Source organism: Lolium perenne, chromosome 4, assembly GCF_019359855.2.
Source record: "Lolium perenne isolate Kyuss_39 chromosome 4, Kyuss_2.0, whole genome shotgun sequence".
NCBI classification, from domain to species: Eukaryota; Viridiplantae; Streptophyta; class Magnoliopsida; order Poales; family Poaceae; genus Lolium; species Lolium perenne.
Genome location: NC_067247.2, coordinates 237694394 through 237711132, shown reverse-complemented (window position 1 = coordinate 237711132; position 16739 = coordinate 237694394). Strand labels below are relative to the sequence as shown.

The 16739-nt window shown below is 44.4% G+C and overlaps 2 protein-coding genes across 2 annotated transcripts; one reads left to right on the top strand and one right to left on the bottom strand.

Annotated features, from left to right (window-relative positions):
* The first annotated feature begins 5008 nt into the window (after window positions 1–5008).
* Window positions 5009–11364, top strand: LOC127332538 (probable WRKY transcription factor 4). Its single transcript, XM_051358848.2, has 4 exons — window positions 5009–5524; window positions 7160–7854; window positions 7934–8056; window positions 10717–11364. The coding sequence occupies exons 1-4, from the start codon at window positions 5174–5176 to the stop codon at window positions 11012–11014; spliced, it is 1467 nt and encodes a 488-aa protein (XP_051214808.1). The 5' UTR covers window positions 5009–5173; the 3' UTR covers window positions 11015–11364.
* A 413-nt stretch (window positions 11365–11777) lies between these two features.
* On the bottom strand, window positions 11778–16533 carry LOC127332537 (uncharacterized). The gene is made up of 10 exons (XM_051358847.2): window positions 16312–16533; window positions 14203–14690; window positions 13979–14125; window positions 13639–13902; window positions 13415–13547; window positions 13154–13316; window positions 12936–13064; window positions 12660–12854; window positions 12215–12337; window positions 11778–12100 (listed from the first exon to the last, which is right to left on the bottom strand). Exons 2-10 carry the CDS (start codon window positions 14558–14560, stop codon window positions 11987–11989), a joined length of 1626 nt encoding a protein of 541 aa, XP_051214807.1. The 5' UTR covers window positions 14561–14690; window positions 16312–16533; the 3' UTR covers window positions 11778–11986.
* Between the last annotated feature and the right edge of the window lie 206 nt (window positions 16534–16739).

Sequence of the window (16739 nt, the reverse complement as noted above, 5' to 3'; positions counted from 1 at the left end):
TAACCTAGACTAGTAACATGACATATGTTACTAGTTTAAGTTACTCCCCACTATGACCAACCTCATAGTGGGTAGTAACTACTACTACCTCCATCCCAAGGCTTAAGGCCTATATTTTTTCAGAAAGTCAAACTATGTTAAGTTTGACTAAGTTTTTATAAAAAATCATTAACATGTCAAATATAAAATTAATATTATTAGATAGATAATGAAATATATTTTTATGTGCTATCTACAAATCATCATATTTATTGATAGATTATTCTAAAATTTTGGCCAAACTTTACTTGCTTTGACTTCTCTAAAAAAATATAAGCCTTAAGCCTTGGGATGGAGGTAGTAGTATATGTGATGTCATGCATTGTGTCATTTATTATGTTGTAGACTCATCTTGTCTTGGGGTATGTGATGTTACGGTAACATAGCTAATTATCACCTCTCTCTCTTTCTTCATTTATTGGCATGACATGTCACCAAAATGCATTGAGATGTGTGATGTTACTACTAGCTATGTTACTCCTTGTGATGAATATCTTGTGTTACGTTGGTTAAATTGACAACCTAGAGATACGCATATGACATGTAAACCGGAACGGAGGTAGTAGTACTAATTTGTCTAATTTTTTCTAAGTTGTAGACTAAATCAGAATGAAGGGAGTAGGTAGTAACATCACACATCTTAAGATGTTTTGCTAACATTGTATGACAATAAATGGAGAAAGAAAGTGAGGAGGTAACTAACTATATTACCATAACTTCGCAGACCACAAGACAAGATAAATCTACAACATAATAAATAACATAATACATGATACTATATATAAGTTAGTACTACACACTATGAAGAGAGTAACACAAACCAATAACATATGCATGTTATTAGTCTAAATTACCCCCATTATGACCAACCTTATAAATATCGACAAAGTCCTAGATAGGCCATAAATATACAGAGAGGCACGACTAGCTACTGGAGTACATGGTACCACCTTGCATGTGTAGTTAACGGCACTCTGAACTTCAACATCATTCAATGAGGGTGCACCCAAGTCGATTGTGTAACAAACTACTACGAGGCCTTTCACAATGGTAGTTTATTAGCACAATATCATAGGTAAAATGCTTATGTGGTACTGTAGTTAATGAGGTGAGAGAGTTGTGTTGTACTATCTTAGCTAAGATATAACTTTTGCACGGAGTCATATGCAAAAGCAATTTCTAGACCAATCCTATGCATCTGTGAGGATAAAATCATTAAATAAAGATATTGTGGTGCTTGTTTCTTAGATATATCTACTACCTAAGATAGCGCACTAAGAAACAATGCATTGTGAAATACCTGAAAATCGAACTGGGTATAATTAATAGAAGCGTTAAGGTCATCTAAAAAAAGTGTCCGAGGGACCATGCGCCACAGCAGCAATGTTCTAGGTAGATGATGCGGTAAGCACAATACTAAGAAAATATTGTCTCCCTTCTACTACCTCCGTTAATAAAAAGATACCTTAGTTTTGTTTAAATTTAAATATATCTATTTAGATTTCTCACGTATCTACATAAAACGCATCTAGGCACATGTAAATATAGATAAATCTAAGATAGTTAATATGAAACAGAGAGAGTATAATATAGCCAGCCCAAGCAGTTTACAATATAACATTATAACATTCAGTTCGCAAGATTTTAGAAACATAGGACTTTAAAATTTGCTAGAAATAAATGTCATACAATGTTTGTTTTCCCAGGAGTATGTAAGTGAATGTTTTATATAGAATAACTATCGGTAGGAGTTTTGAGGTATTGGAGTGGAGCCTTGATAATTTTACGTAGGTCGTTTGATCCACATGATTGGCATATTTGGATTTTTTCTTAGGATTTATTTCCAATGGCCAAAAAAACTTTTACTACATTATCTTTGTTTTTTTGTCAAGTAGTGGCTACTCCTACGCATTTTGCTAGGGTGGGGCAGAGTTGAGTTGGTCTAGGCCTTTTTAGATTTTTCTTTTTTCTTGTCACTAATATTTATGTTCTGCCAAAACCTTAGGGCGAGGCGCGCTCCACCCTTGGATCTACCACGAGCTTCGAATACCCTTTCATCTGCCATCCTAGCTTCCCCGCTATCGCAACCATGCGCCCCCGAAAGGAGGGAGTTGATAATGCGGATAGAGATAGATGCTTTTCGTGGCGCCCTCAAGGAAAGTGCATCTCCTCTGCTTATCACCAATTGTTTGCCACGTGCATGGATGCATCTCCTCCATCTCCCTTGTTCTTGTTGTAGGATTTTTCCTTGTGTCCCAAGATTTTGATGCAGAATCTTCTGATGATGCAATTTTGATTTTGCACAATGTATGTGTGAATCCCAACGTCTTTGATGATTGGCCTATTTTTAGTTTATTTTGAAACTTTGAACTCTTAAGGAGACAATGATGATTGTGTTGATGTTTTTGATCCAAACGGTAGTAACCTAGTAGTATAGCCCAAACCCAAAAACCATGCATATCTACTTCCCCCGATCCATAATAAATGTCACCACAGTGGGACCAGAGAGGGAGTGTGTGTGTTTCCCGTGACATGGCAAATTATACTCTTAAAATGTCGACTTTATGTGTTTTCCCTTCCTATAGATTTAACACCCTCTATTTATAAATATAAAATGTTTTTGGAGTTCAAAATATCATAGATTTAGAAATAGAGCACTTGATCCGTCCTAAAATAAGTGTCTCGGTCTTTTGTAGATACAATGTATCTATCACTAAAATACATTTATATACGTCCATAGACAAAGCTGGAACACTTATTTTTAATTGGAAGTAGTAATTATAGTAATTTTGGATTTTTTCGAACGAAATGGACCCCAGTGCATATGTTGAGTGGGTTAGGCTGGTGCCAACGCGGGCGCTAGGAGGGGCGGTACCGCCCGCATCGGGGCGAGAGGGAGGCGAGACGGCAGCGCGGGGCGGTGGATCCACCGCCCGGCGGTAGCGCCCGCTACCGCCCGGCTGCCGCCCGCGCTGGGGGCGAGAGGGAGGCGGCAGCGTTGGCAGGTCGGGGCGATAGGCGGGGCGAGAGGGAGGGGGTAACGGCTAGCTGAGGTGGCGCGATCTGATTCGTCCACATCAGCAGCCAGGATTCAGATGGACAACGAAATGAGGGACTCACCGATGTATACACAGCTCCAGCATGATTTGATTGAGCATGTGTGGGCTAATGCCTAGATTATGTAATTTTTTCAAATTTTTATGTATTTTTTTTCAAATTTTTATGTAATTATTTTATAATGTAATCGGTAACAATTTTAGTTGAATAAAATAATTTTCTTGCATTATTTTGAATGTTGTAATCTGAAAAAGAAATGCTGATGTTGAGGAGAGAGAAAAGCTGATGTGGAGGAGAGAGAAGTGAGAGCTGGCACTATAGCCCGTGCACTGGCACCGTGAGATGAGAGTGGGGTGAGAGTGAGAAAAAAAGCTGACGTGATCGAGGCTATAGGACGTGATGCATTGGCACCAGCCTTAGGGCATCTCCAACCGCGCGACCCAAACCGCGCCCGCGCGTCCGTTTGGGTCGAGCCGGACAAAAACGCGGCCCAGCGCGGGGACGCACCGCAAAAGCGGACGGCCGCGGCGTCCGGAACGACGCAAACCCGACCCAAATCTGGGCTAGGTTTGCGTGGCCGCGGATGGCACGCGCCGTCCGCTCGCGTCCGCGCGTCCGCGCGGTCGCCTCGTCTCCCTTGGGCCCACCTGTCGGTGACCGGGGAGTCTAATAAATGGGGACCGGAGGGGATCGACCCTCCACTCCGGTCCCCACTCCACTCCCCGAGCAAAACCGCCGCCATGGCCCCGGGCGACGGTTCGCTCCCGAGCCAATGACGACGAGGCCAGCCAGCGATCGGCGTCGGCCGCCGCCGCGGGCCGGAGGGAACCGCGGCGGCCTCCACATCGGAGAGGCCGCCCGCGGCGGTGCGGCATTGCCGCAACCGCCGCCTCTCCTCATCGAGCCCAAGCCGGAGTCCTCGGAGGAGGACCCGGACCTCCGCGCCGCCCCGATCATCTCGGCGGCGGAGGAGGAGGCGAAATGGCCGCGGCTCCATGCGGCCATTCGCACCTCCGAAATGGAGGAGGCGGCGCGGCGGGAGGTGGAGGAGGCGGAGGGCTGGGAGCTCTACGCCCGGGCCCTCCGGGCGCGACGGGAGGAGGAGGAGGAGGAGGCGGCGCGGCGGGAGGAGGCCGGGCGCCGCGCCGACGAGCGGCGCCGCCGAGGAGGACAGTGCCGCCGGCGGAGGAGGCGGCGCCAGAGGCGACGCCGCCGGCGGCGGGAGAGGCGGCGGCGCCTCCAGGAGGAGGCGGCGCGGGTGGCTCCGGACCCCCACTCGCCGTGGGAGGAGGCCACTGTGGTCTCCCTGGCGGAGTCCCCGGCGCGGTCGAGCCACAACGGTGCCTCGCCGCCGGGGACGTCGACGACGTCGCCGACGACGCCCACAGGGGCTAGGCGGCGCACCGGCGGCCACCGCGCCGCCGACCAAACCCTAGAGGGTTTTTTATTTTCTGTTTAAATTTTAGTTTAAATTTAAAAGCCCATATAGGGGCTTCTTTTGTTTGTTCTATTTGCCCAAAATAGGGCTATGTACAAATTTGCCCAAAATAGGGCATATGTTTAATATAATTTCGTTTAAATTCGTATTTTTGTTTGTTTTCCGTTTTTTCGTTTTTTGCGATGCGTCCGCGCGTTGGGCGCAGCGCGCGACCCAAACGGACACGCGGACGCGGGCCGCTGTCCGGGTGTCCGCTTGGCCACCCAAACGGCCCAAAACGGACGGCCCAGCGCATCCGTTTGGATCAGGCGGTTGGAGATGCCCTTAGTGTTATACTACTGTGAAAATATAGAATGAGTAAGTAGTGTAGGTGCTCTGACTAGAAAGCGGACAGAGAGATTGCTCACATGTGAAAAATAAACCGCCGCACGTTATTAGCGGCCGTGTTACCGAGAGGCGAGAGCGGAGCAGTGGGAAGCAAAGGCGCGGCGGGGTCCTTCTTCCCATTTCACTCCCTGCCCTGCCCCTGCTGCAGCAGCTCAGCTCAGCTTCTTTCTCTCTCTCTCTCTCTCCCCCAAAGGCCAAAGCCGTGGACTCGCCGTATCTTTGGTCCCCCACCCCAAAAAGCCCACCTTCCCCATGGCGGCACACGACGCCTCCGCCGGCACCGGCACCGGCACCGGCACCGGCACCGGCGAGGGCTCGAGCCGCCCGCCGCAGCGCGCCCCGCTCTCCCTACCCCCGCGGGCCGCAATCGAATCCTTCTTCGCCTCCGCCGCCGCCGGGACCAGCCCCGGCCCGCTCACCCTCGCCGCCGCGCTCTTCCCCGACATGCCCTCCCCGGCCTTCCACGGCTCCTTCACCCAGCTCCTCGCCGGCGCCATGGCCTCCCCGCCCGCACCCGCCGCCCCTCCCTCGCCCTTCGCCGTGCCACCGGGCCTCAGCCCCGCCGCGCTCCTCGCCTCCCCCTCGCTCTTCTCCCCTACTACGGTAATAGCTCCTCCACCCTTCTTGCTCCTGCTTCCCCTTCTTTAGGTTTTCAGCTGCCGCGCGCGTCAAAAGTACCATTTTTACTACTTTAAAAATAGTATAAAATTGCAGATACTGTCCTGCTACTAGTTGACTTGCGCTGCCCAACTCTCAGATTACTAGTACCATCACACTATCCTGCTGCTACTTGCAGCTTGCGCTCTCGATTTTCCAGATTATTAGCGCGCCTTGTCTGGGACTGGGACCCCATGCATGGACATCTTTCGCCTGCTCTTGTAGCCACGACATGGGGCGTGCACTGCAGTGCAGTGGAATCATCATCAAATAGGGGGTCACCTGTTTACTACCTATTACCACTGCTTAGTACTTGGACTCATGTAACTCACTGTGTTACAACTCGTGCACGAGCTGATGCTCATTGCTCTCTGGCCCCCAGCACTTCTGTTCCGTCACCTAGTTAGGACATTAAGTCTGATTTTGTGTTTACTGGCCACTTCCGATGCCCACTAAACTAAAGTGTCTTTTGGGGATGGGTTTACTACTAATTTAGTTCGACTTCTTGCCTTTCACTGCCAGCCTTAGTTGTCGGTGTATGAAATGCATTTCCCAAGACATCTTTCAACTCCTCTTTCTTAGCAGGGGAATAGTAATCTAGGTCCTACTCTTCTTGTTAGACTAGCAAAGAAGGAAATCACCTGGAATGTTTTGAATGTAACATGCAGGTTTGCACTAATTGACCTGGTTATGCAGCCACTGATATGGCTTCTGGAGTTATAACCCAGTCAAACCACTTCTTTACTGCTACTTGAGATGCAAAACCTCCCACGTTTGCCTCCTCTCCTTTCAAAATAAGTATAAATCAGTGCACAAATACTACATGAATCTCTCCAAGTTTCGCATGGATTAATTTCAGTAGCTTCCAACTATTTCCATAATCTAGACTTCGAGCTGCCATCTAAGGAGTGTCAAACCCCAATTTCTGCGGGGCCACCCAATTTTTCATATCACTATTATGTTCAAACCACACATTAGTAATGTGATGTCACATCTAGACTCCGCACATGTCTAATTCAGTGTTTGTTCAAAGCTGAGAGGATAATGCACATGTAGTTTACATTCTTATTCAACCTTTTTAGTGGCCAACAAACTCGGTTATCTGTTATCCAATATCTTTCTGTAATTGTCTAATCTTAAGTCACGACTATTTTTCAGGCTCATTTTGACAGCTTTTCCTATTTGATCATCTAATTAAGATTAGCCCAATTCAAATATGAGATTATGAACAAACAATGCTTGACATTGCCAGGTTTTACCATGACCAGTTTAAGCTGTTGTTTCCCCCTTGAAACTCTAATCTGCTGGCCTTTCTCCTTGTATGCCTGAAAGTCCTAAGCCAGACTTGTGCTCGGGGTTTTGCGGTAATCTATGGATGAGTTTAGCCTATTCTTTTTCTTTTTCGGTAGCTTTATATTGTGTTGGCTATACTCAATGAGAATTGAGAGAACATCATGGAGATCGAGTCTTTTCACATCTATTTACTGTATTTACTCCGGTGCTACTTACTAGATATTCCAGTGGTAAACAACGAGCTGTTCATGTCTGGACCTATAGACGTTAATATGTTTATTTCTGTAGGGAAACTTTGAAATGACCCATCAGCAAGCTTTGGCACAAGTAACAGCACAAGCAGTCCATTCCCAGTACATTATGGACAGTCAAGCAGATTATTCTCTCCCTTTCTCACCGACAACATCAGCCTTGACATCACAGCATGCCAACTCTTCTACACATGTGACATCAACAAAGGAGACAGCAACTCTGCCGTCACATACTGGAAATGACAACCTTAAATTAGCTGAGGTTTCACAAGGATTCCAAACTTCGGCCCTAGCTGTGGATAAACCTGCGGATGATGGCTACAACTGGCGTAAGTACGGCCAGAAGGCCGTTAAGGGTGGGGAGTATCCAAGGAGTTACTATAAATGCACCCAGGCAAGCTGTCCAGTTAAGAAGAAAGTGGAGCGCTCCTCATGTGGACAGATTACTCAAATTATTTATAGAGGCCAGCATAACCACGAACGGCCACCAAAAAGGAGGTCCAAAGATGGTGGTAATTTACTAAATGAAGATGATTTCCGAGAGAACGGGGACACTTTGACTAGATCAGAACCAGGCTCTCAAGATCATTCTGGGAAAGTAGAGGTATCAAATGACAGCAAGAAGGGAGACAGAGACGATCAATCATCTGGATCAAGTGATAGTGAGGAAGAGAACAATGATGAAGCAGGTGCTGAGAATGGAGATGCCGGTGCTGTGAATGCAAATAAAAGGTGGTTCATGTTGTAACTAAAAGTTCTGTAGTAAGATTTTTTCAAGCTCCAATCTATAAATGCTAGTTTTATTCAACAGGCATGTGCCAGCACCAGCTCAAAGGATCATTGTGCAAACAACTAGTCCGGTTGATCTTTTGGATGATGGATACCGGTGGCGTAAGTATGGGCAGAAAGTGGTAAAAGGGAATCCTCATCCAAGGTAATAATTCTGTTAGTCATTTTGCAGTTGCTCTCTATCTTTAGACTGCTCATAATAGGAGTAACATAGCTAGTAACATCACACATCTCAAGGCAGTTTGGTGACATGGCATGCCAATAAATGAAGAAAGAGAGTGAGGTGGTAACTAGCTATGTTACCATAACATCACACACCTCAAGGCAAAATGAGTCTACAACATAATAAATGACACAATGCATGACACCACATATAAGTTACTACCCACTATGAAGGTAGTAACCTAGACTAGTAACATGGCATATGTTACTAGTCTAAGTTACTCCCCACTATACTGCCCCGAATCCTCACTTATACATGGACAGTGAACCATTTACTGAGACCAATTCTGAATAATGCCACATTTTCCTGGGTCTATTTGGAATGTTAGTCATTTATTGATGTATGGAACTATGGATATGGATAATATTACTGTTTGTAGAGCTGTAGACTCATGATATATCTTCTTTGACTGGGTTCTCATGATATATATATTGATGTCCCATGGATCCTTGGATTATAATAGCGATAGGTGAGCCTGTGCATGGCATAGAAATGTATTATGCCCCCATAGTGTGACATTCATTTGTCTAGGCATGGCATAGAAACAGGCCTATCGGAGAAGTTCAGTTGTACTGGGATGCCATGCTTAGTGTTCTTGAGTTTCAATCTGATAGCTATGATCTATATCCTGGATTTGTCTGCTGTATTTTGTTCCTGTTTGGATAAAGGGAATGTGATTACACCGAAATCAGTAATTTGAACCAAAACTGCTTCGAGGTAGCTTTTGTGTCGCCTGCTTAAGTTGTTAACTATCTGTATTGTTTGTACATCTTTCTCTAGGTCACTTTAGTATGGCTTTACTGTATTTCCAACACATATGACACCAACTGTGAAAAGCTTATTCTTGCAAATGGCATATACCAAGTATTTAGTATTCATATTACTTCAAGCTTAGTTTCTTACACGACTCACAGTGTTGAAGATGATTTGAATTTATTCCAGCATCTTGTATTGATGCCTTGACGGGTTCACTAATCAGTGGGTGCATGCTGTAGCCCTTGCAAGCAGACACATCCTGAAACAAGGAATTTCGCGTAGTTTTGAACTGGACAAGACTTTCACCTCAAAAAGAAAACCTTGAACTGTAACAAGGACTCTTTGGGAACTCTTGAAATGGCATTGGAAGGATGGTTTAAAAAGCGTCGCTTGGGCGTCGCTTAGGCGTCGCCTAGGCGTGGCGCTCCCCCTCCGCTTTGGAAAAACGGCTGCTTTAGGCGCCTAGGCGTCGCCTAGGCGCCAAAGCGCCCTCCCTCCTTAAGGCGCCAAGGCGTCGCCTTAAAAACCATGATTGGAAGACTTGAATTTTAAAAATATTTAGAATGTAGCTATCAATATAAGTTAAGAAGTTTTTTTCCTGGGTCTTTCTCATGGTTGTCAGTATCGTGATACAGATCCTAGTATCTTACGATACTAAAGATCCTACCGGACTGAAACGATATGTATCGCACTGTGTATCCCAATCAGGTGGTATCGTTGTCAGAGTGCGATACCATGCCTTAAGTCGGTACTATCCCGATACTTCTATGACAAGCGATACCACATATCAGTTAAAACTAATCAAAGAATTAGTTAACATGCTGACATCAGTGAACCTTATAAGCACGTAATCGTTTCACTGGTTTTTGTTGTGGACTAAACATAGTATTTGCCACCTCTCCATCCCTCTTGTGGTGTTGGGCTGCATGCTCCAAGTCAAGAATATGGTATACCACTCCCTTACAGAACAATATGACATGCCACTATATTTTCCTAGAAAAATGTGCTAGGTAACTATTTTATTTAATATATAAATCGATTATATTTTGAAAAAAAATCTCATAGTATCATGATACTACGATATTATCCTACGATACGATACTATTGATGGAGAAGCAATACCACCTAGAATCTCGATACTGAAAACTCTTTCTGACCTCTGAGGCCTATGGCGTGTGACAGTTGTCGACGGCAGGGGGGTTGGGAGGTGATCAATTGTCTGGCTTTAGTGATAGCAAGGGGAGGGTGATGATGAACTTACTATAGATAGTGGAACTCATGCTGTTGTCAGAATTATCAAGCTTACTTATATCATACTCTCATTATAGGATGACTGCGTTACCTGATAACTATAAAGATTGGGTGGGTAGATAGCTGCACTGACTTGCAACAAATTTAAGTCATAGCTCAAAAACTTATAATGACACAGTGTGTGCTAGACATATTGACAAGCACGAGGTTTAGTTTTAAGCACAGAAAATAATCCAAAAGGTACCAGTTTTGGGATCATTACCATGCACGGCATTACTGAATACTATACCTCAGTGTATTATGTGGCTGATTAGTCAATCAAGTGAATAATCGCCTGTGGATGTTACTTCTTCGCTTTATCCGGTTATATATGCTAGTTATGGTAGTCTGTTCTTTGACTCTGTTTGTTAGACAATTACATGGAACATTTAAATCATGGTTCTTTTGGGCAAGTTTGCTGTTGTCAAAATGACATGTTGCTAGTAGTTTGAACTGCTTAGTATTTTCTTGAACACTTTTGGACAATCTGTTACTGAAGTTATATATCACATACTGACTTCAGTTGCACTGTACAGGAGTTACTACAAATGCACATACCAAGGATGCGATGTAAAGAAGCATATTGAAAGATGTTCGCAAGAACCAACGGCTGTGATAACTACATATGAAGGCAAGCATAGTCATGATGTTCCCGCAGCTAGGAACAGCAGCCATGCTTCTGTGGCCAGTGCCAATGCATCATCTTCCGGCAGCTTAGTGCATAGAGGGCAGAACACAGCATCCAGTAAGCAACGGTCATTGCGCAGAGCAGCGTTACATAGACCACCGTCAGATTCTTCGTTGCAGCTAAAAGAGGAAAATGAGGTAACATAAAATTTTGGAGTACGTAGCGATGTAAACTATTCTGGTCTCTATTGTTGGCTGAGCTGCTGCATTGGTTGGAATTAAGAGGAAGATATCTTTCCACAGCATTGCATCTTGCATGCTGTACTTCCATTGGTTGTAAATTGTATTGGTCTCTAATCGATGGGAAAACTATAGGCGGCAGAGGTTTCGTTGCTCCAACTGTATATGCTCGAGTTGTAACTCTTTTACCTGATAGCCTGATTTGTACATATACGCAGTTCCTTCCATATCTTAGAAAGTGTTATTTGACAGGGTGTATTGAAGTTACAATTGATTAACAAGGCAATGGTTTTGCCCTTGCCGTGAATCTTCTTTCAGTTTGTCGAAGAAGCTGCAGCACTTTCACTAATGTTTGCAAGCCTACTTGTTACAGATTTTCATGCTGTATGATTATTCTTGAGCTTATTACCCACATTTTTGAGTAAAGAATAGGCACCATGAATATTGAGTGCCAACAGAGATTCCAACCGTATATCTTGAATATTTCTGACTACAAAATAGAGAGCAATTTTCAGATGACATGCTCGAGCCAGATAGTAACGTTGAAGTACGATTTCTTTGGGCTTTCTCCAAATTTAGCTACAGAGAAATTTTAAAAATCGGTTCATATGTTATATGTACCTAGATTGTTTGTGCTTATCTTTTTTCCCTCGGCAAACTTAGTTTTCTCTAACTTGTAACAGCATCTCGTTATGCAGCTTCCATGTCGATCCGACCAGAGTGAAACAGATGTAAGGTAAGACTAGCTTCCGATGGATCGATCATATCTGCCATATATACACATTATTATATCTACAGAAAATATTCCCTGCCTATATAAGCAGGCAAAATAGCGAATATCTTGGGCAGAAATGAACATCTCGGGTACATAAGTCTCATCAATCTGCGCCTTTTTTTTCTTCTCGATCTTACACACGGCAACCGCTACGATCCAACGTGTCACTTATCGTCAAGGGTGACAATCGTTGGAACTTGCCCATGATTGATGAAATCAATCTTGTTCAGCCTAACACAGCAGAGAACCTGCTCAGGGAGTTCCTCTTGCTTCTGGGCCTGCAGCATGATAACAAATTTAGTTACAGTATTTACATGGACAACACACCAGAAATATGACCAAAATACACAAAACCAAATTTACCCCACAGTAAAAAGCAAAGCCAAATTTACCTGAATTGTCAAACCCAAATCGAGGATGCCGTTCTTCAGGCGTTCCCGGAATGAATCCAGACCCCTTCTTGCGATGTAGCTGAACCGGTGAATATCGAGATCCACCTCGAAGTAGTTCTCACCCTGGTGATGTAAGAGACAATATATCACTTGCTATATATTGCATTCCAATTTATTACTTCATTTACGAAAAAAATGAAAAGTCTGTCCATGCTCCATTATTTTTTGTTGCGGGGCCATGTTCCATTATTTAAAGGAACATGAAATTTATCATCTAAAGATCATATTTTAAGATTCCAGATATCTTGATGTTATAAGATCAATGATTCCTTCAGATTTTTTATATCAACCTGGGATTTTTTTCTCTTAAGTATCATGTATTGTCCATATAATGATTTCAAGCCTGTCAATCTAATAATTCATGCAGAGAACGTGGGTTCTGCACCTCATAGAAATTATGTTGCGGTCGTGAGAGGACTGGCTTCTCGTTGTATGCGCTGACAAGCTTTTTCTCTGTAGAACCCAACTGGAGGTCATCTGGGTTAACCAATCCAGCCATGATTTTCAACCGATCTCTGTAAGCGATTGTTGATTCTGATGCAAACCCTTTTACCTTCTCACTCTCATTCTCAAGGAATTTCTGCCGTCACAAACGTTAAGTTACTTAATTGGCTCACATGGTATTGAAACACTATAACAATCATGTTGAGAAGGCTCTGACCATGATAGACTCCTTGAAATGCTCTGAAACCTCCTTGTCAAAGTATTCCGAGACTCTGAAGTAAAGAACAAGGCTGAATCCTTCGCCGTCGCTGTCGCCGAGGAACATGGAAGCAGGATAGGTCGGCATCTGTGGTCGAAATAAAAAAAGGAAAGCTTGAAGCAACGGAACCGAAGAACTATACCTAGTACTATATCAATCATGCCATGAATCCTTACCTGGATGTTGACAATCAAAAGTGATGGGAGCTTGTTGTGTGGTTTGACAAGTGGAAGCTCAATGTGCTGGGCGATGTGCTGGACCTTCTTGGGGCTGGCGAAGAGGTCCACGCCAATGGGGTAATACGCGGCGTAGTTTGGAGCTGCACATTTCTTCTTGTCTCTGTAAAGAATGAAAAATCAGGGTTAAGGTTTTGCAGATACTCGTTTGAGGACATTATAAAGAAGATTGTTCGATATAAATACAGTTCCGTGCCATACTTGAGGAAGGTTTCACTTCTTAGCTTGAAGAGGGATGGATCAACCCGTGTCCAGCATCCCGGTGAGGGCTTTTCGCCTCCACACGGGATCGTCAGTCCTCCCTTGGGACGGACCACATATTTCTTTGATTCACCTACATCGAAACGAACAACACATGAGGGAATTAGCAGCTGTGCGCATCTCCGGGTGCAGAAGATAGGAGTAGATTATTTTGGGAGGCTTACCGATTTCACTTGCATCGTCTTGGCAGTCGTCCTCTACGGCCGTCCTCTTGTAGGAGAGGCGAATCACCGTGGACTTCCTCTTGGCCGGGCTGACGCAGGTGAGCTGCTGCATCTTGTCGTTGAAGCTGATGGAGTGCAGCAGCTGGCGTATGCGAGACGGGGTGTTGGGCTCCTTCTCGTCTGCATCGGTTTTCTCCTTGGAATTTGGCACGCACTTGCTGGCACATATCGCCATGCTCTGGCTCCTACGTGCAGGATCATCACCTTTTGGATGTGAGAATGCATGTCAGCTTATGCAATCTCAGTTTGTAACTGTACTTTGAGGTGCTTAATTACGTACCATCGTCTTTTTTCAGATACTGTTCTACAGAGAGTGTCATGGGCACGCCCCGCCACAATTCTCCGATGCGAGAGAGCGCGTCGGCGAAACGCGACGCCTTCTCTTGCTTCTTCTGGTCCTCGTCTTCTTCTTCCTCGTCCGACAAATCTGTAGGACGATCGATCAATGAACATTCCAAAATAAAAAGGGTGTTCAGCTTCAGGTATAGATAAGCGGACTCTCACCTCCATCGACACTCTTGAATTCCTCCTCGTCCTCAGCCTCGTCCTCGAGGATGCTGACGGAGTCGAACCAGGCGTCCTCTTTGCAGCAGCCGCTGGAATCACGCTGGCTCTGGTGCCACTCCATCTGTGTGAGGTGGAACGTCTTGGAATGCTCCGACAACTTGCCGGCCGACTCGACGTGGACGATCTCGCTCATGGAGAAGTCGGTGGTGCGCCCCCTGGCGTCCACGATCCGTGGCTTGGGCCCCTCCGGCATCACGGACCGGGGATTGCCGCGCCCTCTCCTGCCCCTCCTCGTTGTGCGGTACCTCTCTGGCCTCCGATGCTCAAGAGCAGACTTGGAAGCACACGAACCCATTGTATCTGCTGCTTGAGTCTCTGCTTGGATCTTGGATAATGGCAGCTTGAGGTAACTAACTGGCTGGCCTTCGATTAATTAGACTACGACGCAGTGTGGAGGTAAGACCACCAATTGTAGTAGGTCTAATCTGCAAGCACAAGAACTTATATAAGGCCGGCTGGCTAGTCTGCAATACAATGATGTAAATTCATGATCAAGGCTCTCCTTTTGGCACTCTGAGAGGCCACGTCGAACTTCAAAGAAGCTTCTTGTTCGGTTTGCATAATGGAGAAACATATAATCTTTTGCAGGAAAATAATTGACATGCTATCTTCGACAGGTCCAAGAAAAATAATGGTGAGCGTGTATGTCTTGTACTGTTGGTAGGGGGGAGGTATTCAATATGTATTGCACAGATGGAGACAGTGTTTCCCAGGGCCAGGGGTTGCAGGCACATCTGCAGTTGTTGAAGCCTTTGCAAGGTCAAAGAGAAGGAAATCTCAGAGAAGCATCAGCCTGACAACCAGTAGTGAGCTGGGAAGGATGGGTAGGTCACCAAGTGGATTATAAGGGAATCATTGATTTTCTTGGGTGCATATATGAATAAACCAACTTTTACTAGCGAATAAGGTTTTACTAGGATAACTGCAGAGAAATAATCTCTTCTGCCAGTCTGAAGAAGAAAGACTTAATGATATAGATTTGAGCCTATAGATTTTGTTGCTATGCTTTTCTATAAACTCGGTCAAAGTTTGCAAAGTTTGATTTAGGAAAAAACTAGCATATTCAAAGAACATTCAATTACCCTTAATTGCACTTGGTTTGACGAAAAGTGTCTTTGGCACATGAGCACCAATGCTCCTGATTTTTAAAAATCATATTTTTTGAATTCCAAAAAAGGCGTAATTAAATATCCACATACATATACACATTCCAAAGGAATGGTAAGAATTTGGGAGAAAAATATGTTATATTTTGAGCTATACAAAAAGACAAATTTCTAACCCTATACGTAGCCATAAATTTGTTTCTTTCCTGTAGGTCAAAATACAATGCAACTTTTACCGAAACTTCGCATGAGTATTGATGACATGTGTATGTATTTATGGAATAAATGTGAAGATTGTTTGAAACACAGATGTATAATTTTTAAATATTTTAAAAACTGAGAGCATTGGTGCTCATGTGCACCTAATGTGCTTAGCTTCTTGTACCAAAAATATCAGTCCTCTCAAGGATTCAGTACAAAATTGAGTACTAGTTGCCAAGCCTGTGGGAATAAATTAAGATAATTGAAGGACTGGTTACTGCACGTAACGAGATAATACAGAGCACCATGCAATGGATTATTTAACTCTCTGTTTGCACATGCATTTCATATATTTATACAACTAGTGTGTTTAATTAGGTCAGTACACATGGTGAGCTGAAGCATGGACATTCTCTCTTAACACACATGAAGATATTACTTCTTTTTTCTTCTTCCATATCTTGAGATGAGCATAATTTGGTCCTCTCAATCCTTTTCCATCAAAACAGTGATCTATACATCACAATAAATGCATACCCTATGAATCGGTATTTTTCGGACCTTCTCTCCCCATTTTCCATTACTTGCACAATGGCAATTTTTTTTTTGTCTAAGACAGTAAAACAGGAAAAGAGAAAACGAGCCCACTGTCCAAACATCCTTTGGGCTAAATGAACGAATATGCATGAACTCAATTTCATTGCCAAACTAAAATATTGCACCAGAAGGATGAACCTACCTCTCAAATTAATCTTTGGAACAATGGGCAGCAATGAAAATGAGCATCCAAGTAGGTAGTTACATCCCCTCCCACACATGAAGACCGACGAAAGGAGGGCGACGGTGTGGGGGGTCCCGGCGCCTCTCCCTTGAGCGTGCGGCAGTAGACGTCAAACCGCCGACCGGCCGGTGAGGTGAAGGGAGACGGTAGGGAGAGGATGTGGAAAATTGGATAAAGAGGCTAGGCTACAACCACAACACCATCTGTTAATTAGCATTGCCCATATATAGCAATTTTCCCTGTTTGGGTCCTTAATATGATCCACGCATGCATGCGCACGCTTCAGAAGAAAATTAGAGCCAGAAAGGTGGCACGTGGTTGCTGCTTTCTATAGAGAGAAAAGTGTAGCGTTAAAGAAACCGTACGAAAGGGGATTGAAAAGACTC

Excerpts from the sequence above, each read along its gene's own strand:
- LOC127332537 (XM_051358847.2), bottom strand. The coding sequence starts at position 14,560 with ATGGGTTCGTGTGCTTCCAAGTCTGCTCTTGAGCATCGGAGGCCAGAG. Across the intron at positions 13,548-13,638 it reads AGACGATGCAAGTGAAATCG|GTGAATCAAAGAAATATGTG; the intron begins GTAAGCCTCCCA and ends GTTTCGATGTAG. Across the intron at positions 12,101-12,214 it reads ATTTGGGTTTGACAATTCAG|GCCCAGAAGCAAGAGGAACT; the intron begins GTAAATTTGGCT and ends ATCATGCTGCAG.
- LOC127332538 (XM_051358848.2), top strand. The coding sequence starts at position 5,174 with ATGGCGGCACACGACGCCTCCGCCGGCACCGGCACCGGCACCGGCACC. Across the intron at positions 5,525-7,159 it reads CGCTCTTCTCCCCTACTACG|GGAAACTTTGAAATGACCCA; the intron begins GTAATAGCTCCT and ends TTATTTCTGTAG. Across the intron at positions 7,855-7,933 it reads GCTGTGAATGCAAATAAAAG|GCATGTGCCAGCACCAGCTC; the intron begins GTGGTTCATGTT and ends TTTATTCAACAG.